Source organism: Loxodonta africana, chromosome 25 (genome assembly GCF_030014295.1).
Source record: "Loxodonta africana isolate mLoxAfr1 chromosome 25, mLoxAfr1.hap2, whole genome shotgun sequence".
NCBI classification, from domain to species: Eukaryota; Metazoa; Chordata; class Mammalia; order Proboscidea; family Elephantidae; genus Loxodonta; species Loxodonta africana.
In genome coordinates, this window is record NC_087366.1 from 25,036,809 (window position 1) to 25,055,957 (window position 19,149).

Sequence of the window (19,149 nt, forward strand, 5' to 3'; positions counted from 1 at the left end):
TCTGGAAAGTTAGAAAACCTTTCTGCCCAGATCAGCATTTGAAGGATTTGTTCTTAGCTTTCTTGGAAGAAAATGTTAACCCTGTTGGAGTAGAATTCTCTGCTACAAGATAGAGTCTCCTGTGGCCTGAGCCATTTTGACAAGAGGTTCTGTAGTTGAAGGGCACAAAGAAAAATCAACATAATTAAAAAATCTAAAATCAGTTCCATTTTGCAGAGGTTATGTAGTAGGAAGTTTTAGCATTCAGTGTGATTAATAGATATTAGTTGAAAAGTAGAGCACAGCCTGGAAAATCATAAACAAGGGGATCACAATGAAAAAATTCTTGCAACAGTGGTCTTTTTTTAGAGAGATAACATTGTCAGTATAAATGTTGGAGTTACTGAACAGTGTCCAAGTCTGCCCTCTGCAGGAATGAGCTAGGACTGCTAGAAAATTTCTTGTCATGCTTTTGATAAATACATTCAAGATGCCCTAGTGTGCAGTGGTTAAGCACTTGGCTGCTAATTGAAAGGTTGGCAGTTTGAACCCACCAGCTGCTCTGGCAGTTCTGCTCTGTCCTGCAGGATCGCTATGCGTCAGAATTGACTCGATGGCAATGGGTTTTTGGGTTTTTTGTTGTGGAGAGAGTCCTGCCTGGATGTCTGAGGACTTGAATCCCAAGCCCAGGTATCCTACTAACTAGTGGGTCCATGGTAGACAGGGTCAGTTAGCTTTCTCTGAGCCTTAGAGTTTTTCTCTGAGAAATGATGTAATGTGTACTCTGCCTACTCCAAGTGGTGGCTGTGAGACTCAAGTGAGATAAAACTCTTTCTATGTCAACCCTACTCTGTAAATCCAACCTTATTCTGAAGTTCCCCCTCTAAGAATATCCTCAGATATTCAAAATACAACCCTTTCAATGAAAAATGATTGCTGTCTCTATTTCTTTGGGGGATACAGATGTGGGGTAGACCACCAAGGCGGGTACTAGAACAGTAGGATACTGGTCCCAACTTGGCCTTGATTTTATTGAATGAGTGTGAGGAAATTTTTATTTATTTATTTATTGAGCACTTAATATTTGCCTTACTATTTTCTAATTCTTCTTTGTATGGAGGTAGGTTTTTTGTTATCCCTATTTTAGGGGAAAAAAAATTGAGGCTTCGAGGAAGTAAGTAACTTGTCTAAGGTGAAAAGTGGTAGAACCAGATTTAAACCCAGGATCTATGTGACACTAAAGTCTGTTCATTTACCTCCACCTTATGGAGTCACTTCAGGGCCTCAGTGTCCTCATCTTCAGAATGGAGAGGATGTAATCTCTGAAGTCCTTTCCTGTTGTAGAGACTCATCACCCCAGCCTGGGGTTGTCAGGCTTCTATCTAAATCTCAGCCCAACCAGTGGCTCTCATACTGGGGTCCTGTACAGGGAAGTGTCTGCCCACTCACTCTTTGCTCCCTGAAATCTCCTATAGGGAAGATGTACACAAAGTGGATATCATGACGTTTTGCCAACAGAAAGCAGGTCAGAGCTGCAAATTGGAGACACCGAGGAGCAGAGACTCGGCTCTACTGTGGCAGCTGCTGGTTCTCCTTTGTCGACAGAATGGGGTAAGTATTACCACTCTAATAGGGTACGCAGCTGTAGACTGGACTGAAATTTTAAGTCTTTTTGGGATGGATGAGGAGTAGGCCTATGGCAGGATTGTGAATACAATTTTTAAGATGTGAACAACTGGCCCAGGGAAAAATTGCTCAAATATCAGCACCAGTTTGCAAACGCTAACTTTTCCTCTGTTGCTTCTTTCCCCTGTCTGGGGATTATCGTCCAGCTCCTGGGTTATTACACCGGCCAAGTAACACACCTGTGAAATTGTGAATATTTCTGGTCCTTTGTGGCTTCTGACAGGGTGAAAATAACCATGATATTGAAGCTGAATTTTGATATACAGAAACCCAAGAAAGGACTGCCTTGTGTTTGTGTTTGTATGACTGGCCTCCTTATGAAGATGCCCGATACTCTGGTGCCTTCCTTCCTCGGCCTGGGATGCCAGCAAGCCTAAGAGGGTTGTGCCTCTAGGATGACCCTCTTTGCCTTGCAGTCCACGGTGGGGTCTGACGTAGCTGAGCTGCTGATGCAAGACTGCAAGAAGCTGGAGAAGTACAAGAGGCAACCCCCTGTGGCCAACCTCATCAACCTGACGGACGAGGACTGGCCAATGCCAAGCTCAAGGACCCGGAACCTGCTCACCGGGGAGATCCCCCCGAGTGTGGAGACACCTGCCCAGACCTTGGGGAAATTCACGAAACTGCTCTACTATGGAAGAAAGAAGGCAAGTGTGCCCCGCCTCATGCTTGTTTTACGCTTTTAGGGAAGTGACCACCATTTCTCCCCATCACTCAGCTCTCCCCCAAATATGTGAATATTATAGTCATTCTGGAGCTTTTGGGAAATTCAGAAAGGTACAGAGAAGAAAATAAAAACACCAATAACCCTACCATTAAAAGATAGCCACTGTTAACATTAAAATTTTTTTATTTGTTGTTGAGAATATACACAGCAAAGCATACACAAAGTCAAGTTTCTACATGTACAATTCAGTGACATTGATTATATTCTCCGAGTCTTGCAACCATTCTCACACTCTTTTTTTGAGTTGTTCCGCCGTTAACATAAACTCACTGCCCCCTAAGTTTCCTGTCTAATAACTTCGAGCTGGTGTTGTCGATTTGATCCCATATAGATAGTTCTTAAAAGAGCATAATGCTCAAGACAGATATTTTTTACTAGTTAAGCTAAACTATTATTTGGTTTTAAGACTCCAGGGAATATTTTTGGTTTAAGGTTTAAAGATTATCTCAGGGCAATCGTTTCAGGGTACTGTTAATGTTTTGATACCTCTACTCATAGCATTTTTCTATGCACACATATATACATTTCTATGTACATTTTCTATGCACATTAAATTACATATACAGTTTTTTTTTCACTTAACATTATATGGTGAAATACCCCCATGGCATTAAGTATGCTTTAAAACACCATTTAAAAACAGTGATTGAACAATATTCCATTATGCGAATATATCATATTTTATTTAACAAATTTACTGTTGTTGAATATTTAGGCTGTCTACAATTTTCTCACCTGTTATAAATGATGCCATTTGAACATCCTGTTATATGCCTTTGGCTAATCTTTTTATTAGTTCTTTAGGATAGATTACTAAAAGGGGATTTAGTGGAGAAACGTGGTAACAAAATTTACCATTTTAAAGTATACAATTTCATGGCATTAAATACATTCACAATGTTGTGCACCCTTCACCACTAGTTTCAGACCTTTCTGTTACTCCAAACCAAAACCCTATGGCCATCTTCCCAGACCCTGGCAACCACTAATCTTTCTGTCTCTATGGATTTGCCTGTTTTGGATAGTTCAAATAATGGAATCATACAAACCATGGTACAATGAATTGCCATTGTTATTTTGCCCAGTGTGAGAGAATATATATAAGATAAATACCTAGTAGTGGAAATGTTGGGTCAAAGGGTATATGGTTTTTAATATTGATAGATATTGCAAATTGCCTTTTTAGAGACTGTACCAATTTACCCTACCAGCAATGTATGGGGGTGCATGTGTCCCCACATCCTCACCGTCCCAGTGTGTTTTGAAGCTTTTCAATATGTGCCAATCTGAGAGGGACAAAAATCTTTTCTACCACCTTAGTGGGGAATACAAAGATAAATCAGTTATGATCTCTCCCTGTAAGAAAAATAAATGATGACTATAACAACAGTGGAGCCCTGGTGGTGCAGTGGTTAAGAGCTTGGCTGCTAACCAAAAGGTCGGCAGTTCGAATTCACCAGCTGCTCCTTGGAAACCCTATGGGACAGCTCTATTCTGTCCTATAGGGTCGCTATGAGTCAGAATTGACTCTTTGGCAACGGGTTTGATTTTTTTAATAACAAAAGCAAATATTTCTTAAGTACTTTTTACCTGCCAGACACTTGCTTAAGGCTTTACATGTATCATCTCATTTAATCTTTATACAGACCCTGTAAGTTACATTTCTATTCTTGCTTTACTTATTCAAAGATGAGCTAAGTTAGTAAGGGATAGAGACAGGGTTTATATCTAGGAAGCCTGAGGCCCGAGCCTGTGCTTCTAACCACTCCACCACACCGCTTTTCTGAACTTGACCCAAAGGCAAGCAAGGAATAGATGGAGCACTGCAGAGTTCAGAGGGTTTCATGAAGGAGTGGGATATAAAAACACCTTTAAAAATATGTTAATACTTGACTGGGTCTTATTTCTGGTACTGTGTGAGATTCATAGACCTTGATAAAAATTCTCAAATTTCTTCACTTAGTCTTAAATTATATTTTTGGAGAGGCAGATTTTTTGTGTGTGTGTCTGTCTACTTTTTAAAAAATTTAATTAATTAATTTATTGTGCTTTAAGTGAAAGTTTACAAATCAAATCAGTCTCTCATACAGAAAGTTATTTACATGTTGCTATTTTTATGTACTCTTAGCTGCTGTCCTCCTAACGAGACAGCGCATTCCTCCTCTCCACCCTGTATTCCCTGCGTCCATTCAACCAGCTCCTGTCCCCCTCTTTCTTCTCATCTCCCTTCCAGACAGGAGTTGCCCACATAGTCTCATGTGTCTTATTGAGCCAAGGAAGCTCACTTTTCACCAGTATCATTATCTATCTTATAGTCCAGTCCAATCCCTGTCTGGAGAGTTGGTTTCGGGAATGGTTCCAATCTTGGGCTAACAAAGGATCCCGGACCGTGACCTCCACGATCCCTCAAGTCTCAGTCAGACCATTAAGCCTGGTCTTTTTATGAGAATTTGAGATCTGCATCCCACTGTTCTGCTCTATCAGGGATTCTCTGTTGTGTTTCCTGTCAGGGGAGTGATCGATGGTAGCAGGGCACCATCTAGTTCTTCCGGTCTCAGGCTGATGGAGTCTCTGGTTTATGTGGCGTTTTCTGTCTCTTGGGCTCATCTTTACCTTATGTCCTTGGTGTTCTTCATTCTCCTTTGCTCCAGGTGGGTTGAGACCAATTGATGCATCTTAGATGTCTGCTTGCTAGCATTTAAGACCCCAGATGTGGAGAGGCAGATTTTTGAGTAAACTGATGATTCTCAACCAAGCATTAGTAACTCTTTTTTTTTTTTTTAATAGTTATTATGAGATGGTTTGAGCATACAAAATAGTAACTCTTAATGTCATATTTTACTTGTACTGGATGTGAGGCTGAATTCCCTAACTGTGGCTTGTTTAAATTTATTCTCTTTTTAAAATTAATTTTCATTCATTTATTGATTATCACTTTCTTTCTCTCCAGTGAAGATACATTCGGAGGTGGAATCACTTCATTAGTGACTTCCTATCCAAAAATCACATTATTTTTTGGCACCAAGGAAATTACCAACACTACCTCAAAACTTCACATATGAATTAGGTCCTTAGTGAATACTCCTGAAAATCAAATGAATAGGAGAATGTTTGTTTTTCTTTAATATGCTATTCTAACCTAACTCACCCAGTTAATGGTGTCATTAATTTGGTGTATGAAGGCATTTGATAGCTAACCTGTAATTAGTTGTAGTAATAAGTGGATTACGTTGCCACTGGCTAGTATGTGAACTAGCTTAGTGAGGACGTTAGTGGTTCAGTGATAGAATTAGAGTTTGTACCAATTTACCCTCCCATGTGGGAGACCTAGGTTTGATTCCTGCCAATGCACCTCATGTGCAGCTACCACCTGTCAGTGAAGCCTTGCATGTTGCTATGATGCTGAATAGGTTTCAGTAGAGCCTCCAGACTAAGATAGACTAGGAAGAAAAGCCTGAAAATCTACTTCCGGAAGTAATCTAATAAAAATCCGATGAATCACAGTGGTCTGATCTGCAGCCAATCATTTCGTTCCATTGTGAATGGGATTGCCATGATTTGGGGGCAAACTCAATGGCGGCTTACTACAGCAACAAATACTAGATTAAATGTAATTGTAGTTTTTTTTTTTTTCTATTCAGGTGAGAGTACTGTATTGGACAGGTCTCCTCCATGTAGTCATTCAGGCACTCCGGATGTTGGAGGCTCTTCCATCTTCACCATGTAGTCATCTCCATTTTACACAGCTAGTTGGAGAAAAGGACATGGAGGATTGCATGTGGGTGGTTTTAAGGGCCAAACCTGAAAGTGGCACATCTCACTTCCATTCCATTACATTGCCTAGAACTCAGCCATATCTGGGTGCAAGGCAGGTGGGAAAATGTAGTCTAGCTCTTGGCCCAAGAAGAAGAACATGGATTTTGGTGAGCAACTAGTAGTCTCTGCCACAGTTGTTAAAAAAGACACTGTTCTTTTAAGATACCCCTATGAATAAAATTTTGCTACTTGTGTTTTGATATTCAGTCCTTGGGTTGAGGTGCTTTCCTCAGTTTGGGTTCCTCAGCTTAGATTCATAAAAGTATTTTCTGAGTTTTGCTATAGAGATAAGGTTAACTGCAACTATATTTGATGGGAAGCTAATGAAATAACATAATAGATTTTGATAAGGTGAAGGCTGTAAAAGGGTACAACCTAGAGGGAAATACTATACCTGTTATTTCCCCTTTATTGCTTCTTCATATATGAGGCTCTAAAAGAGTTTTCCTGGAAGTCCAGACTCTGCTGCTTGGGGTGCCACCATATGTAAACTTAGTAGGTTATTTATTGATTAATTGATTCTTATCATTGTTGTTACAGGAAGGTGAGTAAGCCAATATTGACTGTGATATGTTTGGTTTTTAGGAAGCCTTAGAATGGGCCATGAAGAACCACTTGTGGGGCCACGCCTTGTTCCTGTCCAGCAAGATGGACCCAAGGACCTACAGCTGGGTCATGAGTGGGTGAGTCAGGGCCTATGCAAAGGAGGCCAGTAGAGCAGAGGGGTCTTCCCAGCAGTGGTGGGGTTGAGGGTGGGAAGGAATGAAAGTAGCACTCAGAAACTCCACACTCCAAGCATCTTCTCAATTTCTTCTCTCTGAGATGAATGTAGCCTTTCTCTTCTCCAGATTCTTATAACCTAGATACAGCCTACATTTCTACCTGCTAAATTGAACCAAACATTTTAGTAATATTTTCCAGGGTTGGAGTTAAAAAAAAAAAAATTAAATAGGTCTGTACATTGCTGTAATCTTTTTTCTGAGTGGCTATTGTAGCTCATTCCATCAGTGAGGGAGGAAGTGATCACTTAAGCATAATTGACAGAGCCTTAGGATTGAAGATTTTTGATGTATGTAATTGTCTACTGCATATTCTTGCAGAGAAACCCTGGTGGCATAGTGGTTAAGTGCTACAGCTGTTAACCAAAGGGCTGGCAGTTCGAATCCACCAGGCACTCCTTGGAAACTCTATGGGGCAGTTCTACTCTGTTCTATAGGGTTGCTATGAGTCAGAATCGATTTGATGGCACTGGGTTTGGTTTGGTTTTTGGTAGTCTTGCAGTGTGGATCTGGATACTGAGAAACAGGTTGCTATGGGTTGGAATTGACTCTATGGCAATGGGTTTGGTTTGGGTTTTTTGGTATGGTGTAACAGGACAGTGAACTGTGGTAGGAAAAGGAGATTGTAAGACTGGGAATTAGAGGCAGAAGTCTTCATGAAGGTGAGTGGGAGATACTGAGACTGAAGGAATGTGCTTAGTTAGAAATTATGGCGACACACCAAGATCTGGATGCTGAGATGGAGTCATGAAGATAGAAGAAGGCATACAGTGCCCAGACCAGGAGCAAATAGGGACTGAGGTGAGGTTACAGAGCCAGGAGTGTGAAATTGGGGAAATGAAGCAGAGCAAAAGAAAATCAAGATAAAATGGAGGTGGTAGGTGTAGAGAGTACTGGAGAAGGGTTTCTCAGTTAAATCTTTCAGGCTTCAGGTACCATTTGAGACTTGGCCATAAATCCTCTTGGGCAAACAGTTGGATAAAAAGACAGACACCTCCACTTTAAGTTCAGTCTGTGGGCCTGATGGTTGTCACACTACCAAGCAGCTCATTCTTCATGATGGCCTCGGCTGAGTCTCTTTATTACTCAAAACCTCGGTCTTCCCAGACTAGGAAGTAACACCACTGCACACTTCATTATATTCAGAATCTGAGATGTGAGGAACACTGAAGTTTTATTATGATAAGAGCTCTGAGCTCCTGAGGCAAGGGTGCTATTAAATAAAAGATGGTGTTCAGAGGGATGATTTTCCTTTGGGTTTTGGAAATGAACATCCCACAACCCCACATTGTAGCATCTATCTCCACTACACATTTTTGCCTTGGGCCATTGATTTTTGATGGGTCCCAGTGAATTGTGAAAAATCTCTCTTACTGAGTCTGCTTAAATCTCATACCAGCTGTAGAGCTTATTATATCCTTGTTAAGCATATCCCATGGTTTGTCATCAGCAGGATAATTTCTGGTCCCTGTTCCACGCCTCTTTGGTTATGGAAAATGGCTGTTTAGTACTCGTGAGTAAAAACACTACGGACCCAGGCCTGTGATGAGCTAGAAAAATGACACTGAGAGCTGTGGGCTTGGAAAGCAGGAGGAATGCTGTGGAATAGGAGTAGAGGGGTGGCTGGGAAGCAGAGGTCCACAGAGAAGAACTTCCAGGTTAACTGTTGGGGCTCTCCAAGGGCCTTTCAGATGATGGCAAGTCATCTCCTTGACAGAAGAAAGCATACAGAGATTGTTAACCAAGAGTTAGGGCATCAGTGCCAAAGTACAGGAATATCCTCCAGGAATGACATCTTCCTAGGGTGTGCAGGGGAATGAAGGTCCTGCTGATCCTCATCAAATGGAGGATGTAACAAAGGTGTAGTAGAAAGCAAAGAGAAGCTCATGTCCAAACAAAGCTGCTGAAATCAAATGGAAATATGGAAAGGCTTTTCCCTCGCTGGAAATGGGTAAAGAGGCTCTCCTGGCACAGTCCCCACTGACGGTCACCTCTCTTTGCAGCTTTACCAGCACGCTGGCGCTCAACGACCCATTGCAGACCCTCTTCCAGCTCATGTCGGGGAGGATTCCACAAGCAGCCACGGTACCTGTCTTAGTTTCTAGTCAGTGGCATCACCGGCATCACTGGGGTTGGTGTAACCCAGTGTGGTAACTCATGGTGTCAACCCTCCATGGGTGGGCAGCTGGTGAACTTCCCCACCCTCCACCCCTGTGGGTGAGTGGTCTGGCCCCTCCCCACCACCACGCATTACTCAGTGCCACGTGCCCATGCTGCCCTATCCCCCTCCTCCCGGCCCTATCCCCTGCTGCTCTCCATAGTTCCTCCCCTCTCCCATTGGCCAAGGTGGACAACCTTCTTTGCACCCAAGGGTAGGTGCTGTGATTGGCCAGCACCCAAACTGGTGGGTGACTGAGACAGGGGGGAGAAGAGAAGGGGGAGGGGGACGGGGGTTATGACTAGTTACCATACTGGGTGACACCAACCCTAATGACGCTACTATTCCTAGTGCTGGTGTAACAGAAATACCACAAGTATTATTCCTGAGCCCTGATAGCTTTAATTAAAAATAAATATTGTTTATTAGTCATCTACCATGTGTCTGGCCTTGTGGTAAGCACTTTGATGCATATTATTTCATTTAACCCATGGAGGTAGGAGTTATTTTGCAGATGAGGAAACTGAGGTGCAAAGGTGTAGAGTAACCCAAGATAACACAGATAGTAGTAGAGTGAGGATCAGCCTAGTGTGTTTGATGATCAAGACCTTGCCCTTTCCACAGTGCCACAGCTGCCTCTACACCACAGCGGTCTGCTTCCTTGTGAATAGCAAAAGACCCCATGACTGTTCTCCAGGCTTCCCACAGCAAAGCTGTCCTTTTCCCTTGAAGAAAGCATTTCCACCTCTGTGCATGATCCTTCAAAGCTGGATATATTAGATTTTGTATGTGTTGCTCCACTGCCTTCTAGAGTTGAATATGGCTGAGGAGAAGTCTGAGGCCAATTTGATCATTTTCCCATTATAAAAGGCTTGGTCTTTTTGCCCCCAGAGTATTACTTCCTTATCTTTGAAGTCTAATAACTGTACTAGGATATGTTTTGGTGTTTACAGTATAGATTAGTATTTTCTCGGGACAGAGCATCCCCTTTTAACATGAGTATTCATGTCTTATAATTGAAGAAATTTTTCTTGAATTATGTCCTTAAATATTTGTTTTCTCCCATTATTTTGGTTTTCTTTTCAGGAATTCTGCGTATACATATTTCATATATATATATGTATATGTTTCATATGGATGTATGTACATATTTCTCATATACATGTGTATATATGAGAAATATGTACATACATATATACATACACACACACATACACACCCATTGCCATCGAGTCAATTCTGACTCCTAGCGACCCTATAAGACAGAGTAGAACTAACCCAAAGAGTTTCCAAGGAGCGCCTGATGGATTTGAACTGCTGACCTTTTGGTTAGCAAGCATATATATATATAGCAAGCATATATATATAGGAATTATAGATATATAATTTTCTCTTTCATTAAAAAATTTTTTTTGTGTGTTCATTTTTTTTTAAATAATTTTTATTGTGCTTTAAGTGAAAGTTTACAAATCAAGTCAGTCTCTCACACAAAAACCCATATACACCTTGCTAAAAACACACTCCTAATTACTCTCCCCCTAATGAGACAGCCCACTGTCTCCCTCTACTTTCCCTTTTCATGTCCATTTCGCCAGCTTCTAACCCCCTCCACCCTCTCATCTCCCCTCCAGGCAGGAGATGCCAACATAGTCTCAAGTGTCTACCTGATCCAAGGAGCTCACTCCTCACCAGCATCCCTCTCCAACCCATTGTCCAGTCCGATCCCTATCTGAAGAGTTGACTTCGGGAATGCTTCCTTTCCTGGGCCAACAGAAGGTCTGGGGACCACGACCACTGGGGTCCTTCCAGTCTCAGTCTGACCATTAAGTCAGGTCTTATGAGAATTTGGGGTCTGCACGCCACTGCTCTCCTGTTCTTCATTTTTTTATTTTGCCTTTCTCGTTTCTGTCCTCCCTGTCCCTTCCTGTGTTTTCATTAGTGTCTCTTCTCTTCACTTTTGTGCTCTTTCCATTTGCGCCTTTATTTCTTTGATTTTTCTCCCACTTCTTTCCCGAGCACTGCAGGTCATATTTATCTCCTCCTGTTGCCCACCGTCTCTTTCCTGAACTCTTGTAACTCAGCTTTATGCTCTTGCTTCATAGAAACAATTGTTTCACTACTTTTCATTTTATTTAAATTCATGATGAAATGTTTGGTGACCGTTGTTCCTTTGTTCTGTGGTAACATTTTTCTGGTGAATATTCTCTCTCCCTTCTAGTTGTTTTCATGTGACTTTCCTTCTTTGATCTTACAGTACATTTGAACAGATTCTGTGCATACTGCTTTATGTTAGGTACCTTTGAAGGAGTTGAGTCTTCCCTGGACTGATTATTTATAGGAGGTTTGTATAGGGCAGGGGTCAGGGCTATGTTCCAGGCTGTGTGGTAGTTTTTCCTCATGACCCAGCGTTTTCTGTGTGAGTCCACCTAGCCTTTACTTTCCCCAGTCAGTGGAGATAGTGGGGCTCCTCTCTCTCAGGTGTCCCCTCTCTGTTTCCTTCTGAGTGCACTTCTGTTCAGTCTCCACTGCTTTTGGCAGCCCTTGCTTGTGTATTGAGGCTTGGCTTTTAGCTGAAGCCTAGTTTTAATGAAAATAAACTTCACATTTTGCTTTTGCATTCTTACTGCTTGTGGATAAGTCCGAGAAAAGAAAACAAAATTGGTAACTTTAATGCCCCATCATAAAACTGACTGTCTATATTGGAACACAGAGTGCGCCTCACACGTCAGCTGAATGCCTGTGCGCTCCATTGAAATGGCATTGTGTCACGAAGCACTAAAGGCACAAAATGATTTAATCAACTTACGGTCCGTTGGATCTCACTGCAAAAGTAAAGTTAGCTGGATTTTCCATACATGTGGGTAAGAAGACTGAGGAGCCAGAGGGGATGTGCCAATGTAGTATATGAGCTTAGAGCTTGGGAATTTCTTGTTGTTGTTGTTGTCAAGTCGGCTCCCATGTACAGCAGAATGAAACATTGCTTGGTCCTGCACCATCTTCACAATTGTTGGCATGCTTATGTCCATTGTTGTGGTCACTGTGTGTTTTGAGCGTCCTTCAAACTAAGGGGCTCATCTTTTATCACTATACCAGACAATATTTTGTTGTGATCTGTAGAGTTTTCACTGGCTAATTTTCAGAAGTAGATTGCCAGGCCTTTCTTCCTAGTCCTTCTTAGCCTGGAAGTTCTGCTAAAACCTATCTACCATGGGTGACCCTGCTGGTATTTGAAATACCGGTGGCACAGTAGCATCTCAGTAACAAGGCTAGGTTTTGTTACATGTACTGTGTGGTGTAGTGGAAAGAGCATGGCAACTGGAATCACACAAAAACCAAAACCAAACCTGTTGTTGTCGAGTTGATTCTGACTCATAGAGACCCTATAGGACAGAGTAGATCCTGCAGGTCAGACTGCCTCATAAGGTTTCCAAGGCTGTAAATCTTTACAGAAGCAGACAACCACATCTTTCTCCTGTGGAGCTGCTCATGGGTTCCAAATGCCAACCTTTTGGTTAGCAGCTGAGAGCTTAATCGCTGTATCACTGGGGCTCCTGGAATCGCAGACATGGATTTACTCACAGGTTTTATCTAGACCCTGCTCCTTATTGCCGCATGAACTTGCCTTGCTAGTTAATCTCACAGAGCCTCAGTTCTTCATCTGTGTGGGAATTTTGGTACCTAGCTGTGTTAGTTATCTAGTGCTGCTATAACAGAAATATCACAAGTGGATGGCTTTAACAAAGAGAAGTTTGTTCTCTCACAGTCCAGTAGGCTAGAAGTCCAAATTCAGGGCATCAGCTCCAGGGGAAGCCTTTCTCTTTCCGTCAGCACTGAAGGAAGGTCCTTCTCATTGATCTTCCCCTGGACTAGGAGCTTCTCTGTCAGGAACCCCGGGTCCAAAGGATGTGCTCTGCTCCTGGTGCTTCTTTCTTGGTGGTATGAGGTCCCCAACTCTCTGCTTGCTTCCCTTTCCTTTTGCTTCTTGTAAGATAAAAGGTGGCACAGGCCACACCCCAGGGAAACTCCCTTTATATTTGATCAGGGATGTGACATGAGCAAGGGTGTTCCATCCCACCCTAGTCCTCTTTAACCACAGGCAGAGAGGATTTATAACACACAGGAAAATCACAAAATGAAGGACAACCATACAATACTGGGAATCATGGCCTAACGGGGTTGGCACATATTTTTGGGGGACACAACTCAATCCATGACACTAGCCAATAAAGTTATTGTGGAAATCCAAGGAAAGAGAATATGTGAACGTACCTACCACCATGCTTGGTTCATTGAAGCTACTTAGTAAATGTTGCTCTGTCTCTCTCTCTCCCTGTAGGTCTGCTTTACAGTGATTTTTAAAAAAATCACCTGGGAGGAAACAGAAGAATGACTTCCAAGTTTTTTTCCTCTTTATCAAAGTCTTTTCTTCTTTTGTGGCTTATATGTTAAAATGGGGATAATAATAGTACCTAGAACATGTGATTGTTGGTTGGAGATGCTTAGCAGAGGGTATGGTTTATGGCCAGTGCTGCATAAATGAGAACTTCTATCATCATTGTAATGTATTAACATCTTCCTCCTCATCAACACTGCATCACCCTGATTAACAAGGAGGAAGTGTAAAATAGAGCTGGATAAACATCTTTTGTTCCCCGGGGTATTTACAAAGACCAAATAATTGTCAATAGTTTTGACCTCCAGATCTAGCTATTACTGTCAATGTCCTGCTCTACCCATTCTGTATAACAAATTGGAAGATAAACTGGTTTGCACATCACATCTCTTCTCTGCTGGGCTTCCCACTGTGTGTGTGTGTGTATGTATTTACACCTACGGGTAATTTGCCAAGTGCAAACCAAATCCAAACACTCAAACAGTGTGCTACGTGCTTTACGTAATTATCTCACATTATTCTCAACAATACCTTGTTAGGTAGAAATCATGGTCACCATTTTAGAGATGAGGAAATAAAGGTTTGAAGACGCTAAGAGATTTACTCAAGGTCACACAGGTAGCTATATTTCCTGCCCTGAAATTCCCTTTCATTCAGGAGAAGGATGCCCCCCGGGCCAGCTTGTAGGGAAAGCACCTCTTGTGTGGGGCTCTTTGCCATTTCCACGGCTCTGTTTGTACTCTGCTGCCCTCTGGTGGAGTTCTACTGCCTCTGCAGTGCCACCAGGAGGAAGATGAATGGGATTGAGTCTTGGCTGGACTACTTAGCATGGTTTTCTCATTCCTAAAGCAAAGATAGGAATTAAACTTCATTAGGTTGTTGTAAAGATTAATTAAGATGATGTGTGTGAAAGGGCTTTGTAAAACCAAAACATATTAACCATTTGGTAAGGTATTGAGGAACCGAGTGCTCCTCTGACTTCTGTGACAGGCTAATATAATCTCTTCTGCTCAAGAGCCAAGGATGTTTGATCATCTGTCTCCTACTGAAACACCAGTTTTTTTCCCCCTAGCTTCTTAGCACCAGGAAGAGATTTGAAAATTAGTAAGTGACCAATAATGTCATTTTATTTATCTATCTTCCTAAATCTGTATGTCCCTCTAGCCATCTGTCCGTCTGCCCATCCATCTGTCTGTCCACCTGCCCACCCACTTACGCATTCATCCTTCCTTCCTTCTAGGAGTTTTGTCTTTTTAAAAGAGAACCCTAAATCAGTGAAGGGCAGCGTTACAGGTAGCATAATGGGTATTCCTTGAACTCCTCCAAACCAGGAAATAGACAACAATATCCTTTGCCTACATTCTGGTTGTTGTTGTTGTTAGTTGCCATTGAGTTGATTCTGACTCATCGCGACCCCATGTGTGCAGAGTAGAACTGCACCACGGGGTTTTCAGTAACAGTGATGGTTTGGAAGCAGATCACCAGGCCTGTCTTCCAAGGCACCCACAAACAAAACAAAAAAACACCCCTTTGCCGTCGAGTCAATTCCAACTCATAGGGACTCTAAAGGACAGAGTAAAACTGCCCCATAGCATTTCCAAGAAGCGCCTGGTGGATTTGAACTGCCAACCTTTTGGTTAGCAGCTGTAGCTCTTAACCACTACACCACCAGGGTTTCTGAGGCATCCACCAAAAACCAAAACCAAACCCAGTGCCGTCGAGTTGATTCCGACTCATAGCGATCCTACAGGACAGAGTAAAACTGCCCCACAGAGTTTCCAAGGAGCGCCTGGCGGATTCGAACTGCCGACGCTTTGGTTAGCAGAGGCATCCACAGGTAGGTTTAAATCACCAATCGTTCGGCTAGTAGTCAAGTGCTTAACTGTTTGCACATCCAGGGATTCCACATTCTGGTTACCCTACGTTATTCAGTAAATCTTTACTTTTCTGCTGCTTTTCAGTGTTGTGGGGACAAGCAGTGGGGAGACTGGAGGCCTCACTTGGCTGTGATTCTGTCGAATCAGGCTGGGGACCCAGAGCTGCATCAGCGTGCCATTATCACCATGGGCGACACCTTGGGTAAGCAGAAACCAAGTCCTACTCTCCTTCTCCAGCTCCTTCCTCTCTTGCAGGGCATTTCCAGGTAGGCTTTAAACGTGCTTTCCTAGATTCTTAGATTCTGTGTGGGGCCAGAGTCTATGCCTCAGGCCTTCCCTTGACTCTGGAGTCTCAGTGTTTTGGGGAAAGAATCCCAGAAAAAGGAGTATCTGTCTTGCCTCTTTCCTTCCCAGAATTTCTGCTGTGAGCCAATGCAGGCCAGGCCCCTGGGACTCTGGTGTTCTACTCGGGGAGGCTTCTCAGCAGTTATTTTCTACCCTGGGTGAGATTTCCCTGTCGATGGAGTTAACACATGGGCCACCTTGCCTACTGTTGCTGTTAGTCCAGCAGTGACCCAGCTCAATCAGACAGGAAATTCTATTTTTGCCTGAACTACCCTGGGTCATTGTGTCATCTTTTCTCTTTATCATATCTCTGTGAACGTGGCCTTATAGACATTGAGGGGCTATTGAATGTTCCACATCAATAGTTCTCACATTTGTTCAAGGGGCAGAACATCTAGAAATCATGGTGCTGTCTGTGGAACTTTGTGAAATACTGTCCTGTTAAAGTATCTACATGTGAGATAGCTGGTTAGTCAGCACACTGGTGGAAAGGGAACTTAAATTTTTTCAGCTCTTTTTGAGTGCCAGGCGCCATGCTTGGTACATTACATACTTGAATTAATTCAATTTCAAGGTAATGGAAAATATTGGTGAAAGCATTTTTAAATTGGGAAAAATTTGGTATTTGATGTGATTTTTATGAGCACTAGGAAAAGTCTCCTATTGTTTGCTTTTAGCAGGGAGAGCATTAGCACCCCCAGATACCTAGTTTAAGAGCTGCCACTCCCACTGCCCCTTCCATTTCTCAGGTGTAAGTATCTCTCCATCATGTCTTATCCTCAGGAAGGACTAAAATGCTAGAAAATTTCTAATCAAAGGATGCAGGACAGAATTTCAGATTCTCATGGAGTCCAGACTTTCTGGAGCCATGGAGGCTGGATGAACTCCTGGAACTATTGCCCTGAGATAACCTTTAAACCTTAAACCACAAAATATCCCCTGAAGTCTTCTTAAAATCAAGTGCTAGTTTAGCTTAACTAGTAAAAAGTGTCTGCCTTGAGCATTAGGCTCTTTTTAAGGGCTATTTACATGGAATCAAGGTAACACAGCAACTCGAAAGATTAAATAGCAACCTTAGAGGACAGTGAATTTGTGTTCATGGGGAACAACTCAAAGAGGATGAGAATGAGAATGGTTGTACAACTCAAACAATGTATCATTATCAGTGAATTGCACATGTAGACACTGTTGAATTGGTATATGCGTTGCTGTGCATATTCCCAACAACAAAAATAAAATATTAAAAAAAATTCATCAAGGGGAACATGAAATAGTGCCTTGTTCTGGCTAGAGTGAATTGAAATGTAACGTATGAGGCCAGAAATGCTGGTAGGAGGGAGTGGAGGCATGTGTGTGTGTCTGTGAGCTGTGTTATAAGAAGTTCATTTCTTCTCATGAGGCTTCTCCCCTCTGGATCCACTTTTCTACCCCTTTCCCCTCCGGCACGATGGGATGTGGTCCGTGACTGGGTCTTACTTTTCTCCTCTGGCAGCTGGGAAGGGACTCGTGGAGGCTGCTCACTTCTGCTACCTCATGGCTCATGTGCCCTTTGGCTACTACACCGTAAAGACAGACCATCTGGCCTTGCTGGGCAGCAGCCACAGGTTTGTGATCTTCTGGGAAGCGGGAAGGACGTTTTCTAGGGGATTGTTTTAGCCCTTGCTGGCTTCATGGCTTCATTTTTCACATTATTGTATGAATTTCAGCTAGTGCTGGTCCTTTCATCTAGGATTGTTTTCTGCACAGGTCTGGCAAGGAGGTACTTGGTGGAAGCCGCATGACACCACCAGGGGGCCTCAGGCCACAGGCCCGGCTTGGGAAGCTTAGAGCTGGTGTCTTTGGGTTGTAGTGTGCCACCCTAGCCACTGTGTGGTGCCCTGGCTCCATGACCAGAGACTGCTATTAAACAAAATGCGAGCGTGCTCATGGAGTCTTAGGCAGCCCTGGGCCTGTTCAGGGCCTATCCTGCAAAACTGGGAAGTGGAAGAAGGTTCTGTATAGCCTCTCTCTGGGGCCCCAGCATGCCCACAATGACTTGGTACACAAGCTACTCAGAGTCCCACCAGTCACATATTCTCTGTTGGCCATAGCATTAGGCTTTTCACGCAGAAGGACCTTAATAAGACTTGACCAGTACCGTCGAGTCGATTCCGACTCATAGCGACCCTATAGGACAGAGTAGAACTGCCCCATGGAGTTCCCAAAGAGCGCCTGGTGGATTCGAACTGCCAACCCTTTGGTTAGCAGCTGCAGCACTTAACCACTACGCCACCACGGTTTCCAATAAGCCTTGAAGGAATGAATAAATGGATGAACAGACCACTTTGCTCCCTAGCAAACCTCCATGTTTTGAGTCTCTCTCCGGGACTCACTGTAATAGTTTAGGTGTACTAAGCTCTTATGTTATGCCAGGAGCCTTGGTAGCACAGCGGTTAAGAGCTCGGCTGCTAATCAAATGGTTGGCAGTTCGAATCTACCAGCCATTCATTGGAAACCCTGTGGAGCAGTTCTACTCTGTCCCACAGGGTTGCTATGAGTTGGAATTGACTTATAGCAATGGGTTTGGTTTTGATTTGGTTTATGTTATGCCAGGAGCCCTGGTGGCAGAGTGGTTAAGCGCGTGGCTACTAACCAAAAGGTCGATGGTTCAAATTTACCAGCCACTCTGAGAGAGAAAGAAAAGATTTAGAGCCTTGGAAACCCTATGGGACAGTTCTACTCTGTCTTATAGGGTCTGTATGAGTCAGACTTGATAGCAGTGGGTTTGATTTCGGCTTGGTATGTCATGCTAATCGCTGGATGGCACAAACGGTGAAGCTCTTAACTACTAACCCAGAGGTCCCTCAGAAGAAAGGCCTGATGGTCTGCTTCTGGAAGGTGACAGCCTTGAAAACCCTATGGAGCATAGTTCTACTTTGCACACATGGATTCGCCATGAGTTGTAATTGACAGCAGCTGTTTTTTTTTTTTTTTTGGTTTTGTTATGCCAGTCATTTTATTTGTAGTATTTTCTTTAAATATTCAAAATTTGTCATGTGAAGAAGGTATATTCTTAATTTTTATTTCATACAGGAGGGCAGCTAAAGCACAGAGAGGTTCAATAAGGTGTCTAAGCGAGTACAGCCAGGCAGTCAGGCTGCAAACTCTTACGCTGACCGGTTGTACCAAACTGCCTGCAACCGTAGGACCGTACCTGCCTCACAGCCTGTTCTCTCCAGGCCACACTCTCTGGTAGTGCGTCGTGTGCTTGTCAAAGAAGTCTCTCTACGCCAGTATGGCAATTAATGTGTATGGGTTAATATGTCTTCACTGCTATGTTGTGCTTCAAGAGGAAATTTCTGGAGGTAAAGTTTTAACCCAGAAATTACCCTGGTGACCATGATTTCAAA

General features: G+C 42.9%; 1 protein-coding gene across 3 annotated transcripts in view; it reads left to right on the top strand.

The window, feature by feature from the left end:
• Positions 1-19,149, top strand: part of SEC16B (SEC16 homolog B, endoplasmic reticulum export factor) — a 73,596-nt gene that overhangs the window by 39,148 nt on the left and 15,299 nt on the right. For all 3 annotated transcript variants that reach the window (XM_064276600.1, XM_064276601.1, XM_064276602.1), the window contains exons 10-15: positions 1,455-1,590; positions 2,082-2,316; positions 6,798-6,891; positions 8,991-9,072; positions 15,500-15,617; positions 17,253-17,364. In XM_064276600.1, coding sequence (XP_064132670.1) covers positions 1,455-1,590; positions 2,082-2,316; positions 6,798-6,891; positions 8,991-9,072; positions 15,500-15,617; positions 17,253-17,364 — 777 coding nt within the window. The remainder of the gene's footprint in view (positions 1-1,454; positions 1,591-2,081; positions 2,317-6,797; positions 6,892-8,990; positions 9,073-15,499; positions 15,618-17,252; positions 17,365-19,149) is intronic.